The 18,031-nt window shown below is 41.2% G+C and overlaps 1 protein-coding gene across 3 annotated transcripts; it reads left to right on the forward strand.

Annotated features, from left to right (window-relative positions):
• The first annotated feature begins 1,034 nt into the window (after positions 1–1,034).
• CCNL1 (cyclin L1) lies at positions 1,035–17,510 on the forward strand. 3 transcript variants are annotated; one of them, XM_060197605.1, is made up of 11 exons: positions 1,060–1,677; positions 1,813–1,887; positions 2,597–2,706; positions 10,483–10,603; positions 12,426–12,490; positions 14,102–14,201; positions 14,317–14,421; positions 14,499–14,640; positions 15,162–15,273; positions 15,358–15,456; positions 16,696–17,510. In XM_060197605.1, exons 1-11 carry the CDS (start codon positions 1,384–1,386, stop codon positions 17,042–17,044), a joined length of 1,572 nt encoding a protein of 523 aa, XP_060053588.1. In that variant the 5' UTR covers positions 1,060–1,383; the 3' UTR covers positions 17,045–17,510. The 3 variants fall into 3 exon arrangements, 2 of the variants coding, with proteins under 2 accessions (XP_060053589.1, XP_060053588.1); XR_009551557.1 differs by lacking the exons at positions 14,499–14,640; positions 15,162–15,273; positions 15,358–15,456; positions 16,696–17,510 and adding an exon at positions 12,720–12,733 and having other exon boundaries at positions 1,035–1,677; positions 14,317–14,331; XM_060197606.1 differs by lacking the exons at positions 14,102–14,201; positions 14,317–14,421; positions 14,499–14,640; ... (1 more) ...; positions 15,358–15,456; positions 16,696–17,510 and adding an exon at positions 12,720–13,853 and having other exon boundaries at positions 1,037–1,677.
• The last annotated feature ends 521 nt before the right edge of the window (positions 17,511–18,031 follow it).

An 18,031-nucleotide genomic window follows, 5' to 3' on the forward strand; every position in this document is an offset into this window, starting at 1 on the left:
CATTTCTCTCTGTCCTAACAACAACATCATCAACAACAATAACTACAGCAATTAAAAAAAGGGCAACAAAAGGAAAAATAAAAAGGAAGGAAGGAAGGAAGGAAGGGAGGAAGGAAGGAAGGAAGAAAGAAAGAAAGAAAGAAAAAGAAAAGTGACCTGTAGGAGAAGTGGATTTGTAGCGCTGGCACTGAGCCCCAGCAATAACCCTGGATGAAAAAAAATCGTCTTCAAGGATGGACAAGATCCAATCTGGACAGGATCTGTCTCCACACAACATCTCTGCAGGTAAGAATCTACAGGTCCGGAAGGCTCCACCCTAATGTTTCAGAATATTGGCAGAAAGTTTAACAGGCTTACTTTTTTTTGTTTGTTTTATTTTTTAACTAGAGCACTGTTCAGCTCTGGCATATGGTGGTGTGGGGGATTAAACCTGGGACTGTGGAGCCTCAGGCATGAGAGTCTGCAGAACCATTAAGCTATCTACCCTCCACTCTTACTTTTTTTAAATTAGATTTTTGTATGGTTCTTTTTAGTTACACCATTATAGGACACTGAAATGTGTTGAGAGTCAAGTTTTAATGTATTTTTCACAGCTTAATAGAGGCTAGAGACCTCTCATCCCTGGAGGAAGAATAAAACCCAATCTGTTCCCTTTCCTCCAATTTTCGAGTCTAATGGTTTTAGTTTTTTTTTTTTTTTTTTTTTAAAAGATTTTATTTATTTATGAGAAAGACAGGAGAGAGAAAGAACCAGACATCACTCTGGCACCTGTGCTGCCGGGGATGGAACCCGGGACCTCATGCTTGAGAGTCCAAAGCTTTATCACTGCGCCGCCTCCCGGACCACATGATTTTAGGTCTTTATCACTGTTTTCAAGTTTGGGAAAACTTGAGGAGACTCATAACTGTTATCATAGCAGAGAAAAATTTAAAAAGGTAGATCCTTCTCACTCTGTTCAGTTGGGCGTATGAGCAGATTCCCCAGCGAACAAATCACTTCCCAGGGCTCACACCCTAAAACTATTTTTGCAAAGTAGGGAGTTTCCTTGATTGATTCCATTTTCCTTGATGACCTGGATGCAGGAGAACCACTAGTGCTGTGAGTCACAAGTGTCCCCCTTCACCGCCTTCTCCAGGCGAAAGGTGCCTACCTAGCTGGTCACCACTTTCAAGCAGAAGGTCATCCCCAGCCAGAAGCAGGACCGGAGGGCGCGGGGCGTGGCCTGAGGTGCAGGGGGCGGGGCCCGAGGGACTAATTGGCGCGGCGCGCTGACGTCGGGCGGAAGCGCACACGGTGCATCGGCCCGGAAATAGGCTGCGCGCAGCGCGGAGGGTCAGTCCGGCGGGGCGCTGCGTCGGCTGTGCGTGCTGCTTGCGGGAGAGCATGGCGTCCGGGCCTCATCCGACCGCTGCCGCCGCCTCGTCTGCCGCCCCGAGCGCGGGCGGCTCCAGTTCTGGCACCACGACGACGACGACGACCACTGCGGGGGGCATCCTGATTGGCGACCGCCTGTACTCGGAAGTGTCGCTCACCATCGACCACTCGCTGATCCCGGAGGAGCGCCTGTCGCCCACCCCGTCCATGCAGGACGGGCTCGACCTGCCCAGCGAGACGGACCTGCGCATCCTGGGCTGCGAGCTCATCCAGGCGGCGGGCATCCTTCTCCGGCTGCCGCAGGTCGGTGCGCAGCCCCGGCGAGACGCGGGGGAGGGCTGGGCGGGCTGTTGGCGGGAGGGGCGGCGCAGGGCGGGGGGAGCGTGCCCAAGATGGCGCCGGCGGCCCGCCTGACCCGCGTCCGTCCTCCGTCCGCAGGTGGCGATGGCGACGGGGCAGGTGCTGTTCCACCGCTTCTTCTACTCCAAGTCCTTCGTCAAGCACAGTTTCGAGGTGAGCGGCGCGGGGGCGGCGGCGGCGGCGGCGGCGGCGGGCGGGGGGTGCGGGCCGGGCCGGGCGCGGAGTCCAGGCCATTGTACCCGGTTCGCAGCCACCAGGAAGTAGAGACTTGGAGACGCTAGAAAATGGCTCCCGAGCGCAGGCGGCCTTTTTTTTTTTTTTTCTTCTTCCCCCTCCTTATTCAAAAACCCTTTGCAGCCCCACGCAGATGGAGCTGGACTCCGGCCCTGGAGTTAGTTAAGAGGATTTTAGTAACCAAGAAAGAGCGCGCAGTAGCCGGCCCGCGGCCCCGGCTCCGTGGCCCGGAGACGTTGTGTCTGGCTGGACTTGCCCCCCGAAAGTTTTTCGCGAGTTTTCATCAGAACGAGCGAGTGGCCCGGGAGACAGCTTAGCGGTCGCGCAAACGGCTTTTTGAGCTCTGAGTGTCCCAGGTTTAGTCCCCCAGCAGCACCCTCAACCAGAGCCGAGCAGGGTGCTGAGAAAGGCAAAGGAAGGAAGGAAGGGCCAGCTTGTGGCCGGGGACCCAGCACGGCCCCCGCGCGTGGCCCGGCCTTGCACTCGGCCCCTGACCCCAGGAAGCCAAAATAAGACCCGTCTGTGAGACCACCGGAGAGGGGACTGATGGCTTTACTCATCCCACCCCAGCTTTGTTCGGGGATGCCTACGTCTATTTCGTTTTACCGGGTCCTGGGTTCTTTTCCAGATTGTGGCCATGGCTTGTATTAATCTTGCATCCAAAATCGAGGAAGCGCCCAGAAGAATAAGAGACGTGATTAATGTATTTCACCACCTTCGCCAGTTGAGAGGAAAAAGGTAAGAGTGGCATTATTGAGCTCTGACTGCGTTTGCTACTAATGTACCGTGCACCAACCATCCAAGCATTCTTTCCTTTCAAGTTTAAACCTTCCCAAAGGAAAACTGACTTTGGCTTAGGTGTTAAAATCCACATAGGAGCACGTTGGTACCTAATTTGGAAAAACCATAATTAACCAGCTATCTAAAGTTTGTAGAGGCAGTTGCATTTGTGGACAATCCTAAGAGTGCTGTGAAGCCAGTCCTGTGTTTAAGATTAAACAAGAAAGGGAATACGTTTGGCTCAAGTGTGAGTGTATTCTGTAAGTTATTTCTCCCCCCTCCTCTCTAGAAGACTGAAGGCTGGAAGTTTAAATGTTGGTAGTTCAAGTTATATTGTGGCAAAGTTGTGTGTAGATTGTTTCGTACTGGTAGTCCAAGTTCTGAAGTTCTGTCTGTCTCTCTCTCTCTCTCTCTCTCTCTCTCTCTCCTTTTTTTAACTACACCAGAGCATTGCTCAATTCTGGCTAATGGTGATGCAGGGGATTGAATTTGGGAGCTCATAGCCTCAGACATGAGTCTTTGCATAACCATTATGCTATCTATCTCCCCTGTCCCAAAGTTAAAATTTTTGCCAATTAAAGTTGGCTGTTTGTTAAAATACTTCTTAGCATTGAACTACATTTTATCTTTTGCTGGATCAGAAAGTAAAACTTCAGGGTGATAAAGTTTGAAGGCAAGGCACTTTGAAGTCAAAAAGCTCTTTTGTTTGGTCAGATAAAGTCTCAATGAGTGGGTTAGAAAAATAACCGGTTGGGTTGCATTTGATCTTGTAAGAAAATAAAAACAAGTGTCTACAGGTGTTGTGGCCAGTTATGGTGAAGCAGTACCAAAAAGTTTGTCTTAGGGCATACTTACCTATAAGCTGTTCCGCTGCTGCAGAGAATATTCCTGGTGCAGATTTGTTTTTGAGTTCACTGGTGATGTTGGGTCAGTGTTAGGAGTTGAAAGGGAAGATAGCTGTAGAAGGATTAGTCATGTTGGGTTATTACCAAGTTAGTGGACTAGAGAGCCCTGTTGACTGAATTTAAAGGTAACAGAAGGACAAATTGTTCAAACTTTCAGCTGATAAATCTAGTTAAGACTGAAACAACGTGACCTAGATGATTTTTCACAGCATTTTAAATTTTTCTTATTTCCTTCCACCTAAATCTTCTCATTCACCACACCATATCTAGAGATAGAGAAACTTATTTAAAAGTAATTCTTTGAGCTTTTTGGTAAGAAACCCTGGAAATGGGAAGATTTCAAACTGGCATTACAGGCTATGCTACAATTTCTACTTAGCTATTTAGCTGATTTTTTTCAGGGCATTTAAAACAAAAATAACACTAATGAAGGCTCCGCTGAGAGGATTGTTTGCATAAAGGAAATAATTTTGTGGTAGTACATAATTTAATACTATTGAGCAAACTCCTGTAATCATTTATGATTACTTAACCTTTTTTTCCTTTGAGACCTACAATACTCTTATTTAGTGAAGTAGTGTTTCTTAAATAAAAATCATGGGAATTAAAAAAAAAATCTCACCTCACTTGTGTCTGATGTAACAGTGTGTTTCTTGTTCATTATGACAGAGAAAATGATTATCTCAATCTTAAGCAGTGAAAATAGCATGAAATTTAAAAAGTTAGTTGCATGAAAGATTTTTTAAAGCAGGATGTAAAAGTGTTTCTATGCATATTGCAGATTTACTCAGACAGGTAACTTGTATATGTTATTAACTTCAACTCTTTTTTCCCTTGCAACCGACTATACAGCGACCAGCTACATTTACCAAAGCCTGGGTGATGTGGAGTGGTACATAGAGATGAAGCTGTCGTCATGGCAACAGTGAGTGAAGTATCGAAAATCCCCAAGGAGAAGCCAGTGCTCTGAGAATAGGTCACTGGAATCGGGGACTAACAGGTTGGCCACTGGTGAACCATTTAGAAAAACAAACAAAAAACTCCTGTATCTTGTTAAAAGCTTTTGTCTTTGCTGTCCAAGTTATCAGAACTGTAATTTAGGGATTTTATGTACATTAATGTCTTTGGAAAGCACTTATCAATACTACTTTTCAGTTAGGTAAGATGTATTAGTCTGACTTAGTGACTGCTGTTTATTTTAACCTTGTTTATGCAGTTAGTCTTAAATGGTAACATCATCTTGATAACTACAAAGCTGCTGTCATCTTTTGCTGCCCTGTGCCACAGGCTTCACAATCCTGATAGTATACATGTGAGACTCACTGTAGGGGACCTTTCAGGAAGTACCAGTGTCCAAGCCCCATCATGAATTATCATACTCTTCCCCTCTCAATTTTTCCAGATTGAGAAATTGTCCTTTAACCTCAGACTAAATGAGTTTTTGCCTTAAAATTTTTGAGTTATTTATTTATTTTTCTTTACCAGAGCACTGTTCAACTCTGGCTTATGGTGGTGTGGGGGGATTGAACCTGGGACTTTGGAGCCTCAGGCATGAGAGTCTGTTTGCATAGCCATTATGTTATCTACCCTCCGCCCTGAGTTACTTTTTTTTGTTTTGTTCATAGCCCCATCAATGAGCTTCCCTCCGCCCTACCTGAATTACTTAATTACAATTTGATTTTAAGAAGTAACACCATAGAGCAACTAAAGACTGTTTAATAGAGTCTGCATCCAGTGTTAAGAGCTGCAAGATGTGTAACTTATTAATAATGGACACTAACCATTACTAGTAAATCTCATGTATTCTCAACTTTATAGAGTTGGAAGAATCTTGAATGTTCATGTTAGCTCAGTGTCCCTCTGCAGTTTATTTCAGTGTCATTGAGTTTGCTTAAACATTTATTTTGAAGTAGACTTCACAAATTTCTGTATATTGGCAGTCTACCTCTTTGTAAACAAACTCAAATTTAAATAATTAGACTGTTAACCTCCATCCACGAGACCTCAGCATGATTAAATCTCCTGTTATTTTTCTCATAAATTGATTTTCTTTTTTTTTAGAAGTATCTTTTTATTGTAAATATTTTATTTATTCCCTTTTGCTGCCCTTGCTTTATTGTTGTAGATATTATTCTTGTTGTAATTGATGTCGTCATCGTTAGGACAGAGAGTAATGGAGAGAGGAGAAAACGGAGAGAGAAAGATAGACACTTGCAGACCTGCTTCACCACCTGTGAAGCGACTCCCCTGCAGGTGGGGAGCCAGAAGCTCGAACCAGGATCCTTAACGCTGGTCCTTGAGCTTTGTGCCACGTGCACTTAACCCACTGCACTACTGCCTGACTCCCATAAATTGATTTTCAACTCAGTCATCTTAGAAGGAAAATAGCTTTCCCAAGAGAATGGGCAAAAAAATCTAAAATTATCTCTTAAAACCGCAATTTGAAAACAGGAGGTGAAACTAGGTTTGATTTTTTTTTTTTTTTTTTTTTTGGCTAATGAAAAAAATTTTTTTTTTTAAGATTGAATTTTACAGTGCTACCTAGAAAGTTTATTTGCAGTTGAAAGAAACTGTTGCAGTTTAGTGTTACTGTTGATTTAGAAAGTACTAGTTGACACTTTAAAAGACACTTTGACTGCTAGTTGTGGGGATACACTGTTCTACTCCTAAAAAAAAAAAAACAAGCCATTTGTAAATTTCATACTCCTTTAGTCTTAATTGTGATGGAAAAGTGATTAGCATGAAATGATTATTTTAAGCCCTGTGAAGTTAGTTTTGTGGGTAGAATTGCAGGCTTTGAAGTAACAGATCTTAAAAGTTGAGAATACAGTTGAATCATAATATATATCATTAATTTCCTTGTTTTTGATGTTGTTGGGATTTGAACTCTACTTATGCAGCAGAATTAATGATTAAGCCTGATATGGGACCAGATAGCCATAATCTAAGTGTTTAAACAAGAATTCCATTGATGCAGTTGAATGTTTGGCATACAGAGATGAAGCATAACTGGCTGGGGTAGATAGCATAATGGTTTTGCAGAGAGAGACTCAAGCCTGAAGCTCTGAAGTCCCAGTTTCAGTCTCCCACACTACCATAAACCAGAGCTGAGCAGTACTCATTAAAAAATGAGAGATGAAGCATAACTATAATTAGTCTAAAGTAGTTTCTTTTTATTGGATAGAGACAACCAGAAATTGAAAGGGAAGGGGGTGATAGGGAGAGAGACACATGCAGCACTGCTTCACCACTTGCAAAGCTTTCCCCCTGCTGGTGGTGACTGGGGCTTTGAACTGGGTCCTTGCACAATGCACTCAACCAGGTATGCCACCACCTAGCCTCCAAAGTGGATTTTAAGATATTCTGCTAGGATGTCAGAATCTGAAAAATAAACTTTGGAATACATTTTGACACATACATGATCAATTTAAGGTGACTTTTTGTCTCAAAAGAGTAGTTAATTGTCCTGATAAAATTAATCTGTTATTTTGTTGGAAGTCAGTATCTCCTTTGGTGGCTTCATTCACCTGATGGTCACAGCTTTTAATTAAAATGAGGGAAAGCCATTGCCATCTTTAGTTAATTGAAGTACCAACTATTGATATTTCTATCTAATTAACTAACTGTGGAAATAATTTGACAAAGATCTTGTACAGGATAGTTGGGAAGCTTAGTAAGCATTCCAGTTTAAAAGATTAGTATTTATTGAAGAGAGAAAGAGGGGAAGAACCAGAACATGACTCGAAAGCACAGACAGTGCCAGAGAACAGACTCAGGACCTCATCCTTGAGAGACAGCTGCTGTAGTTTAGCCCCTGTGCCACCCCCCAAGCTGCAAACTTGTGCAGTCTCTCCACCATTGTTTAGAGCTCTGGCTCTTGGTGGGTGTTGAGTCTCGAGCCTGGACCTTTCACCAGGAAGTCCTGTCTCCTGCTGCTGCATTATCTCCCAGATCTTATTATTTTATGTGGGGGTAAGTAAGGAAAAGGGACTAGATTTTCACGCTGATGGCCTGCACCTGCCGTGATAGCTAATATACTTTGCAGTTTATTTTCTTTTTTTTTAATTTATTTTATTTATTCCCTTTTGTTGCCCTTGTTTTATTGTTGTAGTTATTATTGTTGTCATTGTTTTTGCATAGCATAGAGAAATGGAGAGAGGAGGGGAAAGACGGGGAGAGAAAGACACCTGCAGACCTGCTTCACCACTTGTGAAGCGACTTCCCTGCAGGTGGGGAGCCAGGGCTTGAACCGGGATCCATATGCCAGTCCTTGTGCTTTGCGCCACCTGTGCTTAACCTGCAGTGCTACAGCCCGACTCCCTGCAGTTTATTTTCTAAATTTCAAATGGGTATAGTTAGATTATGTATTTTAAATTATGAGTTCACTGTTTTCCTGGACTTGGGTGCATGGTTAATGTAAGATGTGAGCTGGGGGCCAGGTGGTTAATGGTTTTTATAATGTGTTCTATTCAGAGCAAAAACTTGCATCTCTTTTGGTTGAGAATGAAATGAGTATGGGAAAATGCTTACTGTTCCTGTATACATGCCACATAATCAACACCTTATAAAAATACGTGTTGGTTGGATCTAAAAATGGAAGTGAAGGAGACGGTGATGTTTTTAATGCAATTCTGACTTAGAAGCAAGCTCTTTTAGTTTTAAGATTTAGAATGTACCATCTTAGTTCTTACCTAGTAGGGATGCGTGAGGCTGCTGCCACCCGGTAGAGCAGCATGCAGTTTCGTACTCTTGGCTTTGGGTTAAAGCCATCCTGCTCCATTACAGGTCAGGAAGCTGTGCTGCAGGTGTTCCTCCTATCTTCTCGCTCTGGTCAGTGGCAACAGAAAAGCCCACTGGGAATGGCACTGAGCCCCAGCAGTGATCCTGGTGCCATAATAATAAGACGGGAGAAACAAAACATCCCTCTGGCACTCTTCTTGAGAGTTCAGTGCTTTAGCCACTGTGCCACCTCTAGAGCCCCTGTTTTATTTATTCCCTTTTGTTGTATTGTTGTTACTGATGTCATTGTTAGATAGGACAGAGAGAAATGGAGAGAGGAGGGGAAGATGGAGAGGGGGAGAGAAAGATAGATACCTGCAGACCTGCTTCACCAGCTGTAAAGCGACTTCCCTGCAGGTGAGGAGCCAGGGGCTTGAACCGGGATCCTTATACCGGTCCTTGCGCTTCGCGCCACGTGCGCTTAACCTGCTGCGCTACCTTCCGACTCCCGAGCCCCTGTTTAATTTTAAACCACTGCATAGCTGATATGTATAGCTTTTTTATTGTGTATTGTAATTTCGGAAGCTATCAAGATAATATTTAAACTGAAAATGGATGGAACTGGAGGTGATGATGCTTAATGAAGTAAGTAAAGAGATGAAAGGCAGCTACCAGGTGGTTTCACTCATGTGGAATCTAGGGAACTACACAAAATAGAACTACACCAAAAATCTACAGAAAACAGAAGCAAGCAAACTGTTTCTGGGAGGTTGAAGGGTGGGGATGCTGAATTGCACTGGTTAGTGGTGTGGAACTATACACTGTAATCTTGTAACAAACTTAATAACAAAAGTCATTTTAAAAATTAAGTCTGGCACAGACCTTGAGTATAGTGGTTCTCAGTGTCTTCTACATGCCTTTTGTCTTTAAAAAATTTTTTTTTTAATTATCTTTATTTGATAGAGGCAGCTAGAAATAGAGAGGGAGACATTTGCAACATTGCTTCACCACTCATGAAACTTTCCCCCTGCAGGAGGGGACCGGGGACTCGAACCTGGGTCCTTGTGCACTGTAACATATGCCTCAATAAGGAGCGCCCCCCCCCCCCCCCCGTTTTTTTAACACCAGAACACTGTTCAGCTCTGCCTTACGCATTTGATCTTAGCGGTCAGCTTTGGCTTACGGTGGTGCTAGGGATTACGCCTATAAACTCAAGTCTCAGCCATGAAAGTCTTGCATAACCATTATGCTAGCCCTTATATATTAAAGAGTATTGCTAATGACTGGCCAGTTGTAAATGTGAACCTGGGACTTTGTAGGTCTCAGACATGAAAATTTTTCTGCGTAACTTAGTACCTACACCCTTTAGACCTGTTTTTACTGATCATTTTTTACCTTTGAATCTGATTTTTAAAACCTTTTTTTATGGAATTTAATTTTCCATCTTTCAGGTTATTTTCCTTAACAGATACACATATCTCCCCCTGTCTTTTTAATTTTAACCAGAGCACTGCTAAGCTCTGGCTAATTTGACATGGGAGCCTCAGTCGTGGTAGTTCTTTTGCCTAACCATTATGCTTTCTCCTCCCTAGCCCCAGAGGTAGTTTCCTAAAGTAACTTGGAAATATATTGTCCACGTGGGGCAATATGGATCCTGCCGCATGTCCCCCTTGCCTACAAACTAGCCAAGGGTTGGTATTTGTAGAATTTAAAAAAAAAAACACTATTATCTTTTGAGGTCTTTATAGTAAATATTTAAAAAAAAAACATTAGTCTCATCATTAGATCCATGGGGACTAATGGTGTGTGTGGGGGGCTGTTATAATAAATTAAGCTACCAGTCTATATAAAGATTTTAAGTGTAATCTGTATGAAGAAGTTAATAAACATGAATACCACAAGTATTTCAGGGTTGAGTTAGTTTCTATAGGAATTTAGTTTCTTAGCATAACTTGGACAGCACAAGATTAATGCTTTAACTTGTTTGCAGGAGTTTAAAAAGCTGGTTTCTGTTGCCAATAGTTGGTTGGAAGGGAAAATGGAGATGCCACAAATTTTTTTTTTTTGGGATGTGCAAAACAGTTTTGATTTTATTTCTTACAAACTATAGGACTCCAAGCCCCCTGATCCTTGATCAGAACTACATTAACACCAAAAATCAAGTTATCAAGGCAGAGAGGAGGGTGCTAAAGGAGTTGGGATTTTGTGTTCATGTCAAGCATCCCCATAAGGTGAGTTGTAGAGTACTGAAATCACATTCGTAAGTATTAGGCTTGTTCTTTAAGTGCTATTTGATAGGAACTATGTTAGTGTGTATGTTTGCAAGTGAACAGTGATTTTTAAAAGCCATGCTTTTGGATGTTGGAATCTAGCAGTAAATTACAGAATTAAACAAAATGAACCTAAATTTTCATTATTTGAACATGGGAAGGTTAGATCTTTTTTAACCCAATTTTTCCTACTTGGAAAATGGAGACCATGAAATGCTTTGTTCCAAGGAGTAAATTTCTACAGCAGTCTACAGGATGCTGCCAGTTGCATGGTGAAATGTTGGTTTAGTTGGCAGCTGCTCCTTGTTAATGGGTGTCTCCGGTTTCTCTTGGGCATGTGTATATCGGCATGAGCATCTTGTGGGAGCCTTGATGAGGCTGTGCAAGTGACTGAGTGGTGCACAGGATTTGCATATGAGACACCCTTGCCATCAGTCCGGTTTCTCTTGGGCATGTGTATATCGGCATGAGCATCTTGTGGGAGCCTTGATGAGGCTGTGCAAGTGACTGAGTGGTGCACAGGATTTGCATATGAGACACCCTTGCCATCAGTCTCCAGCACCACATATGTATGATAAAAACAGTATTGTGGTCACTTGTGAGGGGCGGGGGGTGGTGCTCCCAGTTGAGCCCACATACTGCAATGCTCAAGGACCTGGATCCAAGGCCCCCCCAAAAAAAAAAAAAAAAAAAAGAACTTTAGAAGTGGTGAAAGTAACTCGGCAGCTCTTCTCCCCCCTCTCCCCCATTTCCACCAGAGCACTGTTCAGTTCTTGTTTATGGTGGTGTGGAGGGTTGAATCTGGACTTCGGACCCTCGTGCTTGAGAGTCTCTGCATAACCATTATGCTATCTACCCCCACCCCATCTTCCTTTCTATCTCCCCCTCTCAGTTTTTCTCTTGTCTCTGTCCAATAAGTATTTCAAAAGAGAGATGTTTAAAGAAACCTGTCTTTGTCTTTAGCCGATTATCTCTGTTCTTCAGATTTCACATTTTTGAAATTTCAGAATGAGAACAACAGTACAGGCCCAGAAAGATCTGTGTTGAGCAGCTAAACGCTTTTATTAGATTATTTTTATCTATCACACTTTTCATGTGATAAAATTAATGATAGAAATATTAGTGTTTGATGACTTAATGCTGCCTTGTATATTGCCTAGTACCATGCACACTGCAACATTTAAAATGAATCTCTAGGGTGCTGATTTGGATATGTACAATTGTACCTTGGGGTATTTGGTATAAATAATGTTCATAAAAATAGGTGTTTTCTTATTCTTAGGAATATGATTTATCAGCATTATTCAGCTTATGGTGGTGACTGGGAATTGAACCTGAAAGCTCAGATTCAGGCTTAAGTCATTTGCACAACCATTTTGCATGCCTCTCCGCCCCCATTCAGAGCACTGTTCAGCTCTGGCTTATTGTGGTTGTGGTACCAGGGATTACTCTTGGGACCTTGGAGCCTAAGGCTTAAGCCTTCTTCACCACCACTGTTATATGCTGTGTTCTTGGCTCCAGGCTTTAATGAATTAATTGCTTCCCCCCTTTTTTTTCCTGTGCAATTGTGGACCATAGTTCTAAATAAACCTTTATGTAATGTAATGAGTGACATAACCCACAGGTACTTGCAGGCACTTTTTAGTTTCATATAGTGTATGTGGTTTATAGAAGAATTAAAGTTCAGACTTAATTTTTTTCAGTTATTTTCTTATTGTACTTTTTAATGCTCTGAAAGAACAACTAGTAAGCTAAACTGATTCTTCTTTCCCTTGTCCTTCAGATCATTGTTATGTATTTACAAGTCTTAGAATGTGAACGTAATCAAACCCTGGTTCAAACTGCCTGGTAAGTTGTTTTTTTATATCATTCCTAGCCAGGAAAACAGAAGCAGAAATAAAGTAAGTTTCATTTTCCCTTTCCAAAATGAGATGGGCTTGTTTTGGTGCTTTTTTTTTGTTTTTAAACCAAAAGGTAAATAATGCTTATTTCTGCTTCCTGTTTTCTTGGCTTGAGTAATTACTTTTAATGGAGAACTCAATTTAACTTTGTTCTTTTTTCTACTCTTTGATTAAAGGGTAGTCCATGATGGTAAGTCATAGAACTCTGCCCTCTGCACTTCAGCCCATGACCTCAGGATGGCCTGATTGGCTGCCCTGCTCTCCAGCCAATCCAGTGCAAGCTCTCATCCGAGATTCACTGAAGTGGTCCATATCCATCTGGCAGCGTCTTCTAGTTCTGTTGGGTGTCAAAAGGATTTGTATATTTGCTTCTAGAAATCACTATTCAACATGCCTATGTATTTAATGTATACATGTAACTATCAAAATGATGAGTTCATTTTTGATAGATTTGTTGTCCAGCCATTATAAATGAAAATATTTCCATTTTTAGTGTGTATAGCATAAATTCTACCAAAGGGAACTATAAAACCAGCAACTTAAAGTGGGCATCAGTCCCACCCTAACTGAAGAAATTAGAGTTGCTGGCTCTCAGGCAAGCATGTATTTTATTTTCACAGAGATGTTAATGTTGTTAATAATACACATGTTAGAACTTGGACTTTAGTGATGTGGGTATATGATTTTGGAGTGCTAGGTAAAAGCAAGTTGTTTGTGGTCCAGCTACAACTATTGTCTTTTAAGACTGTCAGTAATATGCAGCACTTAACATGACTTGTAATGTTTATGCTCAGTAAATGTTAGTAATGTTAGTCTCATTGCTTTTATAAATTGCCTGATGTTTTCAATATATGTTCTATATAAACAGGTTTTAGGACTTCCCATGAGTAAGAACTGCTTAATTTTTCATTTTAGCTTAATTTTCTAAACAATTGCTAAGATTTCAGTACTTTAGGAATGTGCTTAGAAATGTCACTGATTTTAAACGTTTAGCAATTGATTAAAATAGTTTCTTTTGCTATGTTTGGTTACAAAACAGGTATGTTGTATATACTTAATTGCTCTTCAGGCTTTCTGAATTAGCTTGGTTTTCTAAATGCAGGTAAAACTTGAGTGATTACTGAATCTGCCTTTTTACTCCTGTCAAAATATTTTGAGGTTTTGAAAGAACTTGGTTGACACTGCTTTTCATTGCGGATAAAGGAGAGATGGTCAATAATTAATGGCTTGAAGTATTGTTGGAATGGGTTATTTCTAAAACTAGTCTTGTCAGAATTGACTTTCAAAGCATTGCTTTTCATTGAGACACATAGAATAACATTGAAATTATATTCTATTTGGAATGCTAATGGGTTTTTTTATATAAAGAATTCTGGTCGTACAGAAAAGAATGGTTATTTTCAATTCTTTTGCTGATATGAATTACATGCTAGAATATGAAGACATGAATATAAATGAGAAGAAAAAAGAATAAAGTAGATTGAGTCTCCAAACTTATGTAAACTTCAGAGGGGTTGGCTTGTTCACATAGAAAGCTTATGGTTGAAATATTTTTCAGGAATTATATGAATGACAGTCTTCGAACCAATGTATTTGTTCGGTTTCAACCAGAGACCATAGCGTGTGCTTGCATCTACCTTGCAGCCCGAGCTCTCCAGGTACGTTTAGATCACCTGTTTGGTGCTGTTGTGTAGGGTAAGTTATAAGTTAGAGATTATCCGACCACTTAAAAAACATCAGTTTGATGTAGAACATTCTGTCTTCATGATTTAGATTCCCTTACCCACCCGTCCCCATTGGTTTCTTCTGTTTGGTTCAACGGAGGAGGATATACAGGACATCTGCATAGAGACACTTCGACTTTATACTAGGAAAAAGGTGATTTTAATTTGCTTGTGTATTAATAATCTAAATTTCCATGAAGGAGAAGTATTAATTTAATTTTCCTCTAACAGCCAAACTATGAATTGTTGGAAAAAGAAGTAGAGAAAAGAAAGGTAGCCTTACAGGAAGCCAAATTGAAAGCAAAGGGATTGAATCCTGATGGAACTCCAGCCCTCTCAACCCTTGGTGGATTCTCTCCAGCCTCTAAACCATGTAAGATTGATTCTTAATTGAAGTGACATGGGCACTGAGGCATGTGACTGACTACTAGAAGACTAAGCATTCTAGCTGTGACCTAGAAATATAAATGCTAAATAAACTGTTAGTGTTTTTTTCCCTTTCCAGTATAGCCAAAGATGGTTACTGTAAAACACAGTACTTGGAATTACATTTAGAAACAACTTTTGGGGAGTCGGGCAGTAGCGAAGCAGGTTAAGCACACGTGGCACAAAGTGCAAGGACCGGCGCAAGGATCCCAGTTCAAGCCCCTGGCTCCCCACCTGCAGGGGAGTTGCTTCACAGGCGGTGAAGCAGTTCTGCAGGTGTCTTTCTTTCTCTCCCCCTCTGTCTTCCCCTCTTGTCTCCATTTCTTTCTGTCCTATCCAACAATGACATCAGTTGGGGGGGGGCAACAAAGGGGAATAAATAAATATTAAAAACTTGAAGGAAAAAAAAAAAGCAAACAACTTTGGACCCCTACCCAATTAGCATGTCTTTACTATGTTCTTCTGAAGCATCTCCAAGAGAAGTGAAAGCTGAAGAGAAGTCCCCAGTCTCCATCAGTGTGAAGACAGTTAAAAAAGAGCCTGAGGACAGACAACAGACTTCCAAAAGCCCTTATAATGGGTATGTGTTCCCTGAGTTTGAAAATTAGTTTGAGGGATGTGTAGTTTCTAACAGTGTGTAACAAATACTGTTTTCTTTCTGAAGTGTAAGAAAAGACAGTAAGAGAAGTAGAAATAGCAGAAGTGCAAGCAGATCACGGTCAAGAACGCGCTCACGCTCTCGATCACACACTCCAAGGAGACAGTGAGTAAACCTTGTTCTTGGAAGAGCGGCTTACCTTGGGGTTTTTAGAGTGCTTTCTTTTCTTTTTTTTTATGTATTGCCTTTTGTTGCCCTTGTTTTTTTATTGTTGTAGTTATTGTCATCGTTGGATAGGACAGAGAGAAATGGAGAGAGGAGGAGAAGAAGATAGACACCTATAGACCTGCTTCACCAATTGTGAAGCAACTTCCCTGCAGGTGGGAAGCCGGGAGCTCGAACCAGGATCCTTGTGCTTTGCACCACGTGCGCTTAACCCGCTGCACTACTGCCCGACTCCTGCTTTTCTTTAATTCCATATAGACTGTTTTCAGAGTTTGGCTAGAACTAGGCTTTAGTTGGTAAATTACAGGAATCAAGTTTGGAAATCAGCTTTTCATGTGCACAGCTACTTCATGGTGTATCTTCATGATCTCTGATTTTTGCCCACCTTTTTATATGATTTTCTATTAGTGATTTAATAATGATTAACAAGTTTGTAAGATAATGGGTACAATTCTATTTGCCTTTTTTTTTTAGATATATAAAGAGCTCTTTTAATATTCCCTTTTGTTGCACTTGTTTTTTTATTGCTATAGTAGTCATTGATGACATTGTTGGATAAGACAGAGAGAAATGGGGAGAGGAGGGGAAGACGGGGGAGAGAAAAATAGACACCTGCAGACCTGCTTCACTACCTGTGAAGCAACTCCTCTGCAAGTGGGGAGCTGGGGACTCGAACTGGGATACTGACGCTAGTCCTTGCACTTAACCTGCTGTGCTACTGCCTAGCTCCCCTATTTGACTTTTTTTGTTTTTTTTGAGAAGTGTAGGGCTGGCCATGAAGTGCTGTGGAAGTGTATAATATCTTATGTTTGTATTGTTTGAAGACAGTCTCTGGATTCAGTAGAAAGCATGAGTGTCACTAACATCTCTTCAAGCAATCAGTCAGGCACTTCCTTAGTTACCTCTGATTAGATTGCCAGCTAGCTGTTAATCTCCCTATTCTTTTGGGCAGATAGGGAGTACATAACAAACTAGAACTAGTCTCCATTTTGGACTGTAAATAGTATGGAATCTTTTAAGATTTATCTGTTGTAGGTTGGGGTAAGTAGGAGTGGTGGGTGACTTCATAAGGCCTGTTGGTTGTATGCCCCTAGTTTTGTTCTGAGGCTGTTAGAAGCACCACTGAAGTAATTCACTTCAGGAGAAACTAATCTAATCCTCTGATTTTTGTTATCTAAGTTACAATAATAGGCGGAGTCGATCTGGAACATACAGCTCGAGATCCAGAAGCAGGTCCCGCAGTCACAGCGAAAGTCCACGAAGACATCACAATCATGGTTCTCCTCACCTTAAGGCCAAGCATGCCAGGGAGGATTTAAAAAGTTCAAATAGACATGGTCATAAAAGGAAAAAGTCTCGCTCTCGATCTCAGAGCAAGTCTCGGGACCACTCAGATGCTGCCAAGAAGCACAGGCATGATAGGGGACATCATAGGGACAGGAGGGAGCGATCACGCTCCTTTGAAAGATCCCATAAAGGCAAGCACCATGGTGGAAGTCGCTCAGGTCATGGCAGGCACAGGCGCTGACTCTTCCGTGAGCCCGTGGCACTTCCTGGTTGCCTCTGCAGTGTGATAATATGGACACAAAATCAAAAACATTAAAGCAAACTGATTAGGATTTGATTTCTCGAACCCTCTAGGTTTCTAGAAATACTGAGGACTTTTTTTTTTTAAAGAAGTATGTCAATTTTTTTTTCTTTTCTTCCTTTTTTTTTTTTTTTTTTTTTTGCACATTAAAATACCCTAGCAGTATCTTAACTGAAAACCATGGTCAGGTTCAATTGTACTTACTATAGTTGTGTATGTTAATTGATACAAGAACTGGAGCGTGAATTCTGTAAAAATGTATCTTATTTTTATACAGATAAATTGCAGACATTGTTCTATTTAAGTGACTTTGTTTAAATGATGGTGAATACTTTCTTAACACTGGTTTGTCTGCATGTGTAAAGATTTTTACAAGGAAATAAAATTCAAATCTTGTTTTTCTAAACTGCTTCAAATATCTTATTTAAATAAATTATTAAAGTAAAATTTTAATAGTAAAGTGGCTGTATTTGATTTTTTTTTTTCTCACAAGCCTGGTTTTTCTTGAGATTAAAGTTCATCTTCATTGTGAACTGTTCTAAACCTTCATTACGTGATGACAGAAAGCAAATAGGTATTAATATGATATGGTTTATCATAGCACTTGAGCTAAGCAAGTCAAAACAAAGTGGGGGCGGTGGGATAATGCGCAGGTTAAGCAATGTCAGGCTACAAAATTAACATACAAATCAGTGGTATTCCTCTAAATTAGAAGAAGAAATCCAGATAATTCTTTGTACTATAGGACCAAAATGGGTTAAGTGCACATGGTGCAAAGTGCAAGGACCAGTGTAAAGATCCTGGTTCAGGCTCCTGGCTCCTCACTTTCAGGGGGTTGCTTCACAAGTGGTGAGGCAGGTTTGTAGGTGTCTTAAGTTTCTCTTCTCCTCTTCTCTCGATTTCTCTTTGTCCTATCATCAACAATAA

This window comes from Erinaceus europaeus, chromosome 9, assembly GCF_950295315.1.
Source record: "Erinaceus europaeus chromosome 9, mEriEur2.1, whole genome shotgun sequence".
Classification (NCBI taxonomy): domain Eukaryota; kingdom Metazoa; phylum Chordata; class Mammalia; order Eulipotyphla; family Erinaceidae; genus Erinaceus; species Erinaceus europaeus.